Genomic DNA, 15,116 nt, shown 5'->3' with positions numbered 1-15,116 from the left:
AACAGAATACAATGATTTGCAAATCCTTTTCAACCTATATTCAATTAAATACACTACAAAGACAAGATATTTAATGTTCAAACTGATCAACTTTATAGTTTTTTTCCACCCCATTCTTGCTCGATGTACGACTTCAGTTACTTAACAGTCCGGGGTCTCCGTTGTCGTATTTTGCGCTTCATAATGCGCCACACATTTTCAATGGGAGAGAGGTCTGGACTGCAGCCAGGCCAGTTTAGTACCCGCACTCTTTTACTACAAAGCCACACTGTTGTAACGTGCAGAATGTGGCTTATTATTGTCTTGCAGAAATAAGCAGGGACGTCCCTGAAAAAGACGTTGCTTGGATGGCAGCATATATTGTGCCAATACCTGTATGTCCCTTTCCGCATTAATGGTGCCTTCACAGATGTGCAAGTTACCCATGCCATGGGCACTAACACACCATCACAGATGCTGGCTTTTGAACTTTGCGATGATAACAATCTGGATGGTCCTTTTCCTTTTTGGCCCGGAGGACATGGCGTCCATGATTTCTAAAAACTATTGTTAATGTGGACTCGTCTGACCACAGCACACTTTTACCCTTTGCGTCAGTCCATCTCAGATGAGCTCGGGCCCAGAGAAGCCAGCGGCGTTTCTGGGTGTTGTTGCTATATGGCTTTCGCTTTGCATGGTAGAGTTTTAACTTGCACTTGTAGATGTTGCGCTGAACTGTGTTAACTGACAATGGTTTTCCCAAAGTGTTCCTGAGCCCAAGTGGTAATATCCTTTACATAATGATGTTGTCGTTTTGTTTTTTTATGCAGTGCCGTCCTAAGGAATCGAAGGTCACGGGCATTCAATGTGGGTTTTCGGCCTTTCCGCTTACGTGCAGAGATTTCTCCAGATTCTCTGAATCTTTTGAAGATATTATGGACCGTAGATGTTGAAATCCCTAAATTCCTTGCAATTGTACATTGAGAAACGTTGTTCTTAAAACGGTTGGACTATTTGCTCACGCAGCTGTTCACACAAGTGCTGAACCTCGCCCCATCCTTGCTTGTTAAAGACTGAAATGTAGCGGAGTAGAAGTAGAAAGTGGCACGAAAAGAAAAGACTCAAGTAAAGTACAAGTGCCTTAAATTTGTACTTAAGTACAGTACTTGAGTAAATGTACTTAGTTACATTTCCACCACTGGTAGTGAGTATGCAGCGTAAGACTAAATTGGTTATGCTCGATTTTGGATCAAACCTTTCTCGACGTAGCTCTTGGGCGCCCACTGTGGATCTCCATCAGCGTAGGGGTCGCTGTACTGCACGACGGCAGCATCCTCCTCCTCATAATCAACTGGAGGAGGCGGCGGAGGTGGAGGAGAGTCGTCAAACATGGGCAGGTCATCTGGAGGCGGAGGAGGAGGTGGAGTAGGAGTATCTGCAACTGTTGAACAGACACAGAAAGTCAGTGGCTCAAAAGGTCAAGGACCACAGGTCGACGTGCGTCTGGTGCTGGAGAGGACGGCGGCTGAATCATGCAGAATTACTGATAGTATGTAAGGTATTTGAATATTAAATGTATCAAGCAGGCTAGATCACTGTTAAGACTTCCCATGGATCACTTAACAGGATGTTATACTGTATGTGTAAGCCTCTTAAGTGATTTGTGTACTTCGTGCTCCTCTTGCTGCTCTCTGAAAAAGAGGATTGCACAGGATTTATGAACACTTCCATAATCTAATGATTATTATTACATGCGGTGTCATGCTATTTAGTAGGTTAGAGGTTTGCACAAAGTGTTATTGGTTAACCGATCCACACCACAGAAATCTAAAGTTGCTTTCTGTCAAGAAATAAAATAGCTAATACTTCCTTGACTGTAATATTTGACTGTATTGCAGGTTTTGGTCCAGCAGGGGACAGCAAAGAGTCCCATCATCTCCAGTGCAGTTTTGCTGAGATCTTAGGAACTTTCCCCCCTAAACATTATTATTCACTTCAGCTCAACCCTGCAGTGCTACATTCAGCATATGAATACCAAGCTTCAGTCAGTGATAAAACCCCCTCTATGAGAGATCACTTAAAACAGTAGGTGGTGCTGTGGCAGCCTCAACTATCTCAGTTGGTTGCTTTTCCACTGCACATATTTAAAAAAAAAAAAAAAAAAAAAGATACTTGTTCTGCCAAGAAAGTGAGCTATGTATAATACCCCTGCTATAACTAAGAACCAGTAACAATGTAATTTACTAGCTGAGAAAATAAATATATGTCTCCAAACAGCAGATAAAGCTATTTAAAAGGTTGTATTAACCATGACAGGTCTGTAATGAGACACATTCTTGGATGGTTCACTGTTGCAAAGGGATGGTATTAGTTGTTCTCAACAGACAGGTGGGGAGGATGAATAAGCACAATGCATGCTGGGTGTGGTTGGCACAGATTAAGAAGAAAAGTATGTCTTAGCATCTTCACTTACTGCTCTCCTGCATCCTGGCCACAAAGCCAGTCAGAGGTATCTGTGGAGTCAGCTGGGGCATGGGGGGAGGAGGAGGAGCGATAGACACTGAAAGCCAGCAGAGAAAAAAAGACAGAAAGGCGAAGAAAGAGAGCAACAGAGAAACAAAAAAGAGAGAGAAAGCCCATCAGTCACCAAGAATGTACAGCAGACAGTTAAAGTGAGTGAGCGCACCCCCAATCCCAAGCAAACACAACGCTGACACAGACACACTGTAAGAACTGTGAGCTTGTACACATCTAATAGAACAGGGCAGAGTGGTGTGCAACAGAGACAGATTGAGAGCTGAAGTGCTTAGTCACATGAATTAACCCGTCAACTCACAGAAACTTTATAAATTCCAAATAAGAGTTTTAAAGAACATTTTAAAATGACCAATTATTGAAACAAAAAGCAACAGATTAATTAATTCAGCTGTCTGTAGCTGCAGGGTCTCCACAAATTGGACACAATTGTTGAAAAGTTCAGTGACGTCTGCCAGTGTGATGAGATTTCTGGGGATCACTGAGGCTCGGGGATAAACTGCGGATTAGGTTTGATGTCTGTCACTCAGACAGCTCCCAAGGACAGCTCATGGATTTAAAAGAAGTAAGGGGCCACCTGATGGCCAGAGGGAGGCGCTGTTTGCATTAGAGGTGTATCAACCTCAACCCAAATCCCAGGCAAGCCAGCTGAACTCCCCCCACAAATCTGTTGTAGTTATGTACAGAGCACTTTGAATTTTTACTTTACATTTTTTTCCAGACTTTTCTCAGATCATTTGATCAATCCAAAATTAGGGCCACTTGGACTGATCAACAGTGGCAAAACACATCATGCCCAGTGCTTCTGTGAATGCACATCGAGGCTGATGATCACCATATGGAGATGAACGAACTAGAACTCCCTTTACACCTTAAAAAACATGTTGTTAATGCATGCCGAAAACATTGAATCGGCCACATCTGGAGGTGGTCTGGCTCGCATTGTGATCTGATCTCAGCCAAGTGTGAATGCAATCCATACAGTGTGACCACATTCTTAGAGGGGGAAAAAAAATCCTCCCTGCAAGTTGAAAGGACCCCTAAATCCACTTCTTCCTGCTATCTTAAGCTGCAAGTAGTGGCAGAAGCTAGCAAGTCTTCCCTTTAGAGAATGACTTTAAAATGAACGACACCCATCCAGGCAGAATCACGCTCATTAATAACAGCTGTGAATGCAAAGGTCGCTGGATCGGATGTCATAATCCATACCATGTCTCCAGATGCTGATCACGTTCTCGCCATACCACGTGTAAATGGGGACTAGATTTGAAGTTTTATAAGAATCAACACCCACATAATGAACAGAGAAATACATTTACAGGTTAACGTCTGACCATGCTTTTGCATGAAGCCAAAAACTGTGACTTTACCTTGTTAGCAGACATTGATTGTCTGGTTTGGTATAACCCACAGTTAGATAAAAAGCCTTAACCAGCACTGTAAGACTAACGGCACAATAAGTAGGAATTTCCAAAAGCACTGTAAGACTAACGGCACAATAAGTAGGAATTTCCAAAAAAAAAAAAAAAAAAAAATGTAAACGATGTATAGACTCGTACAAAAATAAACCCTTTCAATCACCACTAGAAGTGTGTGGCGGTGTCTGTATCTGCAGGGACCCTGCTCTCTGCCTGTATTTTGCTGTGTTCAGGACGTTTCTGGCCGTCAACCTCTATAAAACCGTAGAGACTAGATGCCAGATCGCAAGCACTCATTCAAGAGGGAGCTATGGAAATGGCGGACACATCACAAAACAAATATAGCATGGCTAAACGCCAAGCAGACAAAGCTTGTTTTCCGAAACGAGAGTGAATCTGGGGTTGGCTTTCACCTGCTGGAGAGCACTGTAACCCTTGTTGAGCTGGGGCCAACTTTCAGTGTTGTGTTAACAAACCGCAACCGAAAAATCCTACTCATTCTGCCTTTAAGGAAACAGCAATACATCTGATAAGAATGCAATCTTGACCTTAAGACAGCAGTGACTCCCTTGCAAGTATGAACAATTAGTCTGTGGCTACAAAGGTTAGCTTGCTTTAGTTTGTGACTGTGCATGATTTGAAAAAATGCGTCGTTTTGTGCTCTAGTGACAGTTGAGGATCTATAAAGCAGGATGGGACTGGAGACAGAAGGGCCTTACTTGAGTTCTGGCCATAGCCAGGAGTGCCTCCATTAATATGAGGCTGCTGTTGCTGTTGCTGCTGCTGCTGCTGCTGCTGTAGTTGTTGCTGCTGCTGCTGTTGCTGTAGTTGTTGCTGCTGTAGCTGTTGCTGCTGCTGCAAGGAGAACTGGGAAGTGACCGATGGCGCCCGGCGGTAGGTGCCCGTGGCCGAAACCATAGAGACAGAGGAGTTGGAGGGGTTGTGCCGCGAAATCTGGCGCGAGATGGTTCCAAACTGGGACATTGGAGCGGGGCCCAGACCAGGCCCAGGGGCCAACACTAGAAACACCCAAAGACAGGGAAGATAGGCAGGTCGCGAAGAGGGAAGGGGTGGGGTTAGACAGAGGAGACGGAAAGAGGAAAAGGAAGAAAGAAAAAAAAAAAAAGCACCCAAAACATGAATCATCAAGATTGTAAAAGATAATGTGAGCTTTTAAATACTGATTAGAGTCCCACACCTTATGTAAAGACAATCAACAATCAATTTAAGGAAGCAGGTGAGCTAGGGAAGCAACACAGTTAGTTTATTATACTGTTGCACAGAAATATATTTCATGTGTAAAATGAAACACAAAGAGTCCCAAGAGGTCATCCGAATACATCCTGTTCTTTAGAAATGTAGCAAAGGAAAAAGATTCAGTGAGCAAAGAGAAGAGAGCAGCAACAGGACAGACAGATCCTCCAGGTTTCAAAGGATCTGAGAGTCAAAATAACTTCTTCACGCACTTGTCAAAGACCTGATTATAAATGTCTATTTTGAGCTATTGCAAGGGCGGGGAGAGTTCATGATCGAGTGCACACATAACACCAGGTGTCAAAGAATAACCAAATCATCTCTAACAACAACAGCATTATTACAACAACAACATTAAATACGTTCAAATATTCAAGATGCAGTGTGTGTGTGTGTATGAGAAAACAGAAGAGGGAGAGAAGAGAGACTTATTTTGCACCGCTGGAGTATTTCCTGTTCACGTTTCTAGATAACATACTGTGTCTCAGGAGAGGCCCTGCTCTCAGATAGGGATGGGTGGAACCAGAGGAAGTAAAGATTCAGAGAACACAGGAGCAAACAAACTTCTCCATATTGTCAACGGCAGAAGTTATTAGAGCTGAAAGTGTGCACTGATGTTGTGAGGATGAAATGTGCATGTTTTAAGTGATCATCTTGCTCAAGATTACTGCAGTCACACACACACTCACACACTTTTATGTAATGTCAGCTGTGAGTCTTGCTGTCACACATCCTTTACTTTTTAAGTTCTTAGTAACTGCTAGCTAATTTCAAAGTAGTTATTTACTCAGGTTGCACCATTGAAACTTGAATATATCATGGGGCAGATACACTAATTATTTTCCACTTTCGTTAACATTGCAAGATAGGGCATTTGTGCTGCATTCATGTGGCGGCGGAATTATCGGAAAAATGACTTCCCCGACTGGGAAAATTCACACAGCGTTAACATTTTGAGATAGGGCATGCCTTGGTGGAGGTCTGCACTCTCCCTGCCCTTCTAGTTTATACAGTAAATAGAAAAATAGGTGTGTTTCAGAGTCAGTAGTAGGTCTATTATTTTAGAATTAGGGTGAACTATCCTACCATGCTAGCTAGTTTAATGTTGTTAGTATGGCATTTTGCAATTTGAGGTATGTTATATGTATTTTTGTGAAATTAAGTTTAAAATCTCTATCTAATTCTAATAAATGGTATGATCAGATATGCACATAACACAATCTGAATGGCCAACATGGTTCTTCTCTGTCACAGCCCATTAATATGAACTAGAATAAAAGACATTTTGCCTGATGCAGCTTTAACCATAATCACTTGGTAAGAAAGTAAAGGAGCTTAAATCAAACAGTAACATACGTGTGCAAAAGAAGTATCAAGTCCTTAAGGTAAATTCATTTTATATCTTTGTATGGAAACACTGTCCACATTCTGCCAGTGCCTCAGCTCGGAGGGCTTACATTTATGTCTTGAATGTAGGTTGTAAAAGTAATCATCTACTCTGTCAATGCAGGAGCTTGAGGTCAAATGTTATTGGAGAATTGTAGAGATTCTGTAGGCAGTTACTAACTTTTGCCAGGCCTTAGGTGATATGAGACTTCTTTATTAGCCAATTATAGAAGATCAGTGAAGAATATGGAAGCACCACCACCACCACTGAGGATTGAGAAAAATGTTACTGAACTGGAGAAAAAAACAAGCTTTCGCACATAGTACAGTATGTAACCTGTTGTGTCTCCAAACAGAAGCACATATACAGTCTGTTCACGCTGCAAGCAAGACGTTCAGTTAAGCAAGTCATTACCTACAGAGCTGAACAACCAGGAATCAGACTGATCTAATGAGCAATAGTTCTACCTAGAAAGTGCAAACTATTAGCCTAGAAATCTAGACGCACCCTAGCGGCAGCAAATGTAATTTGCAGCCAGGGTCAGTCTAGCAACTCTCCGTTGGCTTGCGAGCTGGAAAAACCAAATTCTGGTCAGGCCAATCACATCGTGTATAGAGTCGGTGGGCGGGGTTAACATAAGGACAGCAGAGTTGCGACGGTTCCTCGTGAATTCCCTGCTACTTGAAAACAAAGAAGATGGCTGCTGGCAAACAGCGGTCTTTCGAATCTTTTTTTTTTTTTTTAAAGCATTTCAGTTTTTTTTTAATGTACATTTTAATTAGCTGGTGTTTGTTTTTTTTAGCAAGCTTTGTTTACTCATCAATTTAATATAAAACAATGTACAGTATATGCAGCCCAAATATATTGCACAAAACTTAGCACCAGCATGATGACATGATTGCACAGAAAGAATCAGAACCTCTTGCTTGCAGTGTGTACAAACAGTCAGACACCCATCCACATAGCACACAACACCCTTATTAGTGCATCTCCACCATAAGAAGATCCCAGCAGACGTGCCGATTATCCACCATCGGGACAGCAGAGGCGACAGGAGCGACCTCGGGGGTCGAGGAGTCTCACCTATAGCTGCTGGTGGTGGGGGTGGTGCTGGGGGGCCGAGCCCGGCCATGAGAGGAGCGGGAGGAGGTGGTGGAGGAGGAGGAGGGGGTGGGGGAGGCGGAGGGGCTCCCGGGGGAGCAAACATGGGCGGGACTGAAAGGAGTATTTACATTAGTAACCATTTAAAGCAGTCTGTCCTCGCCCGCCTCCTGCACCTCTACGCCGCATTACATAACATCACTTCACTCAAGAACCCTTGGGGGCCGGAGGAGCACTTTTGACTATGTTAAGGCATTGCACACACTTGGATACACTTCTTTGTGGTATGAATTGAGTGTTTCCATGGCGACCAGTTTGCAGGGAGAGAGCTGTGGTTAGTTCTGTGCTGCTTGCCTGATGTTTAGCTCAAATCTTTCGCAAAAAGTTAAACGCAGTAGTATCTAAGGCGTGTGCATGGTGTAATGCTGTACTATATGTAGCTTGTGTTTTGGGCCCTACTGTTCCACTCTAAAGCAGCAGGCCAGAAGCAGCGTGGCCTATTTACACAGTAGGATAGAGAATCAGCTGTGCTTAGAACACAATGGGCCCGCATAATCCCTGTCTGGTAAACATAGGCTTTGTGTTGCATAGTCTCACTTCCCATGTTACATTTACACCTGGTCAAGAAACGCCTATTATTGGTATATAAATGTATATCATATTTAAAGAAATAAAGTGGTTTCCTGATGTCTGTTGCTTCAAATTTCTAGATTTTAAAGCAAATATTTTGAACTAAAACCTTAAAAAGGGTTATTTTATGCAATAAGACAGACATGCACGTTGGACTTAAAGTCATATAGTAGTATGTAGTGTTACGTACTAGTCTACAGTTTAATGTATGCATGAAAGTAAACTCTTTCACAGATATGTACATTGTACGGACAGCACATCCTGTTTTCTCATCACTGCCTGTCGATGTTTAAAGAGATTTATCTCATTTCACACAGGTCAAACACACCAGACTTCCAAATGCATAAACAGATTTTTTTTTTGGGAGAAATATAAATAGCAGATGTTTGTTCTTTTTTTATACTCAAACGCGTTCTTTTAACCAGTGTTTGGCGCATGAGAAAGGGTAACAAAACTCTCAGCAGCACTGTGAGGCAGGGTGGGCCAGGATTTATTGCAGGGTTTAAAAAAATGCCTGAGGCTGATGAGGTAGAATCCTGCCGTTATTTTGTCAGCAAGGAGAATGTCTGACTGGCCTGTGGTAACTGTCACTGCGTGATGTGCAGCTAGCAAAGCTCACCTGGTCCAGAGTTGGGGATGGATGGTGTAGGCACGGCGATGGGAATGCCAATACCGCTGCTGCCGCTGTTCTCCCTGCTGCTACTACCCCCGCTGCTTCCGCTGAGGGAGGAGAGAGACAGAAGAGAAAGAGGACATGGTTTTACTCAGGGCAACCTGCTCAGACTGCAGATATGGGGACCCTGCTGTATCTGTGCTTAGGTCTTATTTAGACTTATTAGACTGTGAAACATCACATTGGCATCTTCTTCTCTCATACTGATCGTTTCTGTCTTAGGATTGAGCTGCAGAGTGACACACCCAGGGGAGCAACACATGAGTCACAGTCAGTCAGAGTAAAAGAATCCAAGGATTTTTTTTGTTCTTCATGCAAACCACTTAAAAATATCTTGCGTCAGATCCTCCGATTGCCCCAAAACACTTTAAATAAATTACAGTAATTATCATACACAGTGTGTAATTAGTCTATTAATAAGTTGTGCTTTTATTTGGCAGCTTACATTAGAATGGGGGTGAATCTCAGGCTAAATTCAAAACACTTGTTGTACGTGATATGACCCTTTGCCAAATCCATTCAAATGCTGCGGCATTAGTGAATGAACTGAAAGCAACGAAGACACAATGGCATATCAGCTTTGTGAGAACAATGTTCACGCATAAATCTGAGGTGCAATATTCCAAACTGTAGTCACAGATGCTGCCAATATGGCCAGTCAGTATTATTATAGTGCTGCTGATACAATACTATTTGTCCATTAAGCCTAGTTAGTCGATTCACATATTTATTGTCCAAAAACAACATGTTCATATTTGGGAATTCATCACATTTGAATTGTTGTTTCATAGGTGATAAACCACGCATGATGCCTGTATGCTAACATGTTATTAAATGTCAAACCGTTTCAACATATGACATCTTACATTTCACACATAACATCTGAACGTTTTTTTTTTTTAATCAGAACATTTTTCTTCCACATAATAAATATATTTTAAAAAATATGTGACAAAAACGTTTGCATTCTTCATATATATACACACACACACACATTTTTTTTACTTAATCTATAAACACTTATAGATAGAATAATCAACAAGAAAATAATTGTCAGTTGATGCCCTTATCAATATCAATATCATGAAATATGAGATTTAGAGATTTATAATAATATAAAAAACCTGCATTACAGTAGCATGAATCAGTTAATTCACCTGACAGTTCTAGTTTAGTGGCATGATAAACAAATAACTTTAAACTTGGCCATCATATGCACAAAAGTAATAACTGCTGACAAAACCCATCTAATGTTATCAATACTGCCCAGCCCCAGCCTGAGGATATAGGGCATGGGAATGTAATATGTATGTCAGCTGTGCAGTGGTCTGTATAAGCGCTGTTTCACCCTGTGTTTGACCCCGGGGCTCGTAAATCAATGCCCTGGCTGACTAAATCCCCCCCCTGCTCTCAGTCTCTCGGGCTGGCCTTGATCCTCATTTCTGCTCCAATCCCTCACACCCCACCTCCCCTTTGTTTCTACCTCTTTCATCCCTGCTTTTCAACTGATCCTTCTCCCTACCTCTCACCCCTAACCATCCCTCGACCTCTTCCCCTCATTGACTGTAAAGTGATTCCCCATACCCCTCCCCCACCCGTCTCCTCCGATTCCTTCTATCCCTCTGAACCAGCTCCCACCTCACCTCGCCTCCCCCCACATCTCTTTATCCCCTTTTCCCATCATCTCCCTCTCCCCCTTTCTGATCCATGTCAGTCGAGCCCTGGGGCTCTCCAGCAGGGGTTAGCCCTCTGAAGGATGTTGGTGGCTAAGTGTCTTTAGGGATAGAGGCTAAACAATATCATGTCATCTCTCTTTTGAAGTGAGCGTCGTACTTTAGTCCCCCATCTGCATGTTTTGGATTTATCCATTCTAATCCCTCTATAACTTAGCAGTTTCCTTTGCTAACCCATTTATCTCTTCCCCCGGCTTTTGATTTAGTCTTTGTTTCAAAAGCGCTCACGGCGAAATAAAAGCAGTCAGCTGCTCCATTTCTCCACCTTCCTGCCTGGCTCATTCAGCCGCCACTCAACACACTGAGCCATTTATAAATCAACCGTCTGTAACACACAGCAAGGCTTTCAAAAGTTCCAGCTCACTTGCTCACAGCCGAGAAAGATCCCTGGAGCCAATGAAGAAAAAGACACGGTTCTCCGTGTAAGGAACAAAAAGTGAGAACAGTATGTAAAAACTATGTGCATAGGCATTGTGACACGATATGACTTGACATAAATGGGAAAAATAGAGGTGACACTTTACTTGAAGGTATCTATATAAGAGTGACACTGTCATGAACACATGACACTGTCATGACACAGTCGTGACACATGAACTCTAACCCTAACCATAACTTGTCATGACAAAAACTGAATGACACTTACTAAAAGAAGCGTTATGTCATAAACCTTTATGACTTGTTTATAATGTTTATGACACGTTTCAGTGTCATGTCACTCTTATGTAGATACCTTCAAGTAAAGTGTAACCAAAATAGACTTACAAAGTAGCCCAGAGCATAATCTAAGACCAAGATTGAAAGCTCTTTGATTACAAAGACTGAAGATTGTTATTGAGGCATTAAATAACCTGAAGCGCATAAAGAGCAGAAGATGAACAGGAGGGTCGCTGCAATCTACCTTTATAATCTAATGCAACGAGATTTTAGATCAGAGCTCTTCTGAAAGAATTGCTATATAAAAGATCAATAACACCAAATTCAAACTTCATTGCAAAATGTTTTGAGACTTACCATCTAAAACTATAGCTCAGCCATCTTGTTAAAAAATACACTAAGCTTGGAGATGTTCTATAGGATGGTTCACAAAAAGGTTAAGATGATTCAAAAGTAGCAGTCAAGTTCTCCAAAAAACTAGCCAGGAAACCTAAAAATCGAATATTTTGGAGTCTCAAAATGAAGGTACTTATTTTCTATTTATCTATAAAGTAATGTTTATTAGCACGTTCAAATGTGCATAGGTGATCAGCACAGAAACAGGCAGCTTATATATATATATATACATACACACACACACACACACACATACACACACACACACGGTCAAAAGTTTGGGGTCACTTAGAAATTTCCATTCCACTCCATTACAGACAGAATACCAGCTGAGATCAGTTGCATTTGTTTCTCGACTGTTGTAGAAAGAAGTGGCTGATCTTTAATGCAATATCTACATTGCCCATTATCAGCAACCATTCATCCAATGTTCCAAAGGCACATTCTGTTTACTAATCTGATATCATTTTAAAAGGCTAACTGATAAATTATGTAAGCACATAATGTAATCTGAAAACTGCTGCCGTAGTTAAAAAAACAATGCAACTGATCTCAGCTGATATTCTGTCTGGAATGGAGTGGAATGGACATTTCTAAGTGACCCCAAACTTTTGACCAGTAGTGTGTGTGTGTGTGTATATATATAAAAAAATAACATAGGGTGGTTACTATATTTATTAACTTCTGCAGTTCTGCTTCACATTGGAAAAGCCTCATAAAAACATAAAAAAAACAGTTCCTCATTACAAAAATAAAATATAATAAAAGTAATTTAACAGTCCTCCAATCACTGAACAAACAAATGAAAAAGAGACACTGTAACTGTGTGTAAACTACACTTTCAGCCTGGATATCATTTGTCACGGCATACGTGTGGTGTTTTGCATAATGACACCACATCTGACTGGATTACCTTTTTGGGGGCAGTTGCCATACTATGCCTTTATTAGAGAGATTGCAGTAGGGAGAGGTGTTAAGAGAGAGCGATAGGGAACTAGTCCATGGTAGGCCCCTTGGCCACCATGGTGACCCTGATTACTTTTAAGTTTCATTTAAAATGAACAAATAATAAAAAGGAGCAAAAGAGTAGAAGGTAGTTGAGGAAAAACAACTGGCACAATTTCAAGAAAATGAAGTTACACTGAATATATACTTCATTTTTACATAATGTATCGCAGTTTGATGTACGATTCGTCCACAGAGCCATACACCATCTTAAATGCCTTCTGTTTAGTTTTGAGAGTTGAAGCAGGAATCCTGGTAATCCAATTGTATTACCAGGATCCTGACTGTGACCGCAATGAGTACATGACGGTGAAATCGTTCCCTCGGAAAGATATGAGATAATAACAGCAGCATCACACAGATGCCTATATTGAATTTAGGCTTTCGGCTGAGGATGGCAGAGACTGATGAGCTGAATAAGCACAGCCAACTTCAAGCCTGTGTAATCAAATAGTGATGCCACAGCAGGAGTAGCTGCAGCAGGGCGGGTACGGCCCGACTCGGAGGACAGCATCTGTTTGTTAAAGGTACATTAACATTAAACCACAGATGAGTAACAGTGATGCTGTCGCTGCTTTAAGCATCTGAAGCCACTAGTTACAAGAAGTCCTGGAGTTTGGTTTTAAATGATAAAGTAGAAGAAGAACTTCCGCGTGAGTTAGCAGCTTTGTGCAAACCATACATGAGCAAGAAAGAGAAGGGAAAATAAAATAGTTATGTAATATTTATGAGCGTCACAGTCAGCATAACAGGCTTTTTAGCTAATGAGGCGACTTCGCTACTTGTAACTCAAATTTGATGAAAGCGTCTCCCACTTTCTCTGCACATGGAGACTTCTGGGTAACAATCCTTGAGAGTCATGTTCAAGGGTTTCCATGCTGCAGTTGACTTAGGGGGTTTTGAAACAGCACTTTATATCAGAGGCTTTTACGGATATTAATATCAAAGTGATTCGGGCCACGGTAAGAAACCCTCTGAGCCTCGTCAGACAAATGCTGGATTTAGTGTAGCGGAGAGGAGGAAGAGGTGCGAAAGTGCTGTAAACAGCTGAACTAAGTGAAAAGATCAGACCTAGACGACATGGACGGGTACAGTGGCTTTTTGGAGAGATGCTTTCCTTCCATTACTGAAACACATTTAGTGCTCCGTTTAGAGGGTTAGCTGGAACACTAATTCCACTCATAGCTATCCAAAAAAAACAAAAAAAAACAAAGTATAAAGTACCTGTCTAGCCTGCCATTAAAAGCTGTACAAAGTTGATTAACATTTTGAACTGCACATTTGAGACTTTCATCCATAACATTTGTGTAAGTTTAGATCTCGAACTTCATCACATCAGCAGCGGGCAACAATGTCTGGATGCAACCGTGTGCCTCATATTTTCTTATCTACCTGTGTGTGCGTTGCCTCTGGTTGAGCGACGCCGTGCGCCCGGGGCTGTGCTGCAGGCCGTGCTGGTTGCCGAGTCGGGCGGGGCTGGTCATGTAGTCGTTGGGCACCGTGGGCGGCTTCACCGGCTCCAGGGTCTTGTAGGATGTGTTGCGTCTGCAGCAGGCCGAAGATGGAGAGGCAAATAAATAACAAATCAAGGACAGGATCATGATCATAATCCAGTGCAAATCCTACTTTCAAAACTGGGAGGCCGCGTTCACTAGAGCGTTGAAAATCCTATCAGTTTACCCAGCTGGATGCTGTGTGCTACAGGCTGGATGCGAGTACTTCACAGTTTACTCGTGGAATGAATATGTGATTAGTGTCGCCGACTGCTGCTGTGCATCAGACGACGATGAACTTCACCGGGGTGTGAGGCCTATCTTACAAGAACAGATACAAGTTCCCAGACTTTACCAAAAGTACCAAAACCATAAAGGCACAGCCATCACAACCACGCCGAGTTCAAAAAGAATGTCCCGGGGCATCCTGTTAGCTCAGTGGGTTGTTTGTTCATTGTGCCATTTCATCTTACTCTTTACCAAACATTTATAAAAAAAATAAAAAAATAAATCATCTAAAAAAAACTGTGACATGTCCTTTAACTGCATGTTCTTGTATCGCCCCCACAAGAGCCTTGGTTTTTTTCATTCAGTGTTTGATAATTAGAGGATTAGTCGTCCTTTAATGGTGACTGAAAAGGAAATCTTTACCCGAGCGTGCCGCGCCCTGACATGGGAGGGCTCGGCGGCTTCTGCGTCGGCGGATTGGTCCTCGATAGTGTTCCTCCTCTGATTGACTGATTGTTTCCATGTTGCTGTGGTTAGAGGAAAATAAATACTTATTTAAACAGGCAAATGACTTCAGACCATTGTGTGACAAGGAAATCAAATATTATAGGCTGCCCAGATGACAAC

General features: G+C 42.0%; 1 protein-coding gene across 10 annotated transcripts in view; it reads right to left on the bottom strand.

Annotated features, from left to right (window-relative positions):
• The window catches only part of abi1a (abl-interactor 1a), a 53,341-nt gene that overhangs the window by 1,902 nt on the left and 36,323 nt on the right, over positions 1–15,116 (bottom strand). For 2 of the 10 annotated variants that reach the window (XM_078280783.1, XM_078280784.1), the window contains 7 exons: positions 14,913–15,016; positions 14,161–14,313; positions 8,924–9,024; positions 7,657–7,788; positions 4,652–4,951; positions 2,453–2,539; positions 1,235–1,420 (listed from right to left, as the gene is read on the bottom strand). In XM_078280783.1, the coding sequence (XP_078136909.1) occupies positions 1,235–1,420; positions 2,453–2,539; positions 4,652–4,951; positions 7,657–7,788; positions 8,924–9,024; positions 14,161–14,313; positions 14,913–15,016 (1,063 nt within the window). The remainder of the gene's footprint in view (positions 1–1,234; positions 1,421–2,452; positions 2,540–4,651; positions 4,952–7,656; positions 7,789–8,923; positions 9,025–14,160; positions 14,314–14,912; positions 15,017–15,116) is intronic. The other 8 variants (XM_078280787.1, XM_078280788.1, XM_078280793.1 and 5 more) reach the window with 5 other exon arrangements.

The sequence above is a fragment of the Sander vitreus genome, chromosome 22, assembly GCF_031162955.1.
Source record: "Sander vitreus isolate 19-12246 chromosome 22, sanVit1, whole genome shotgun sequence".
NCBI lineage: Eukaryota > Metazoa > Chordata > Actinopteri > Perciformes > Percidae > Sander > Sander vitreus.
The sequence above is the reverse complement of the archived record's forward strand: the minus strand, read 5'-3'. Positions and strand labels throughout refer to the sequence as shown.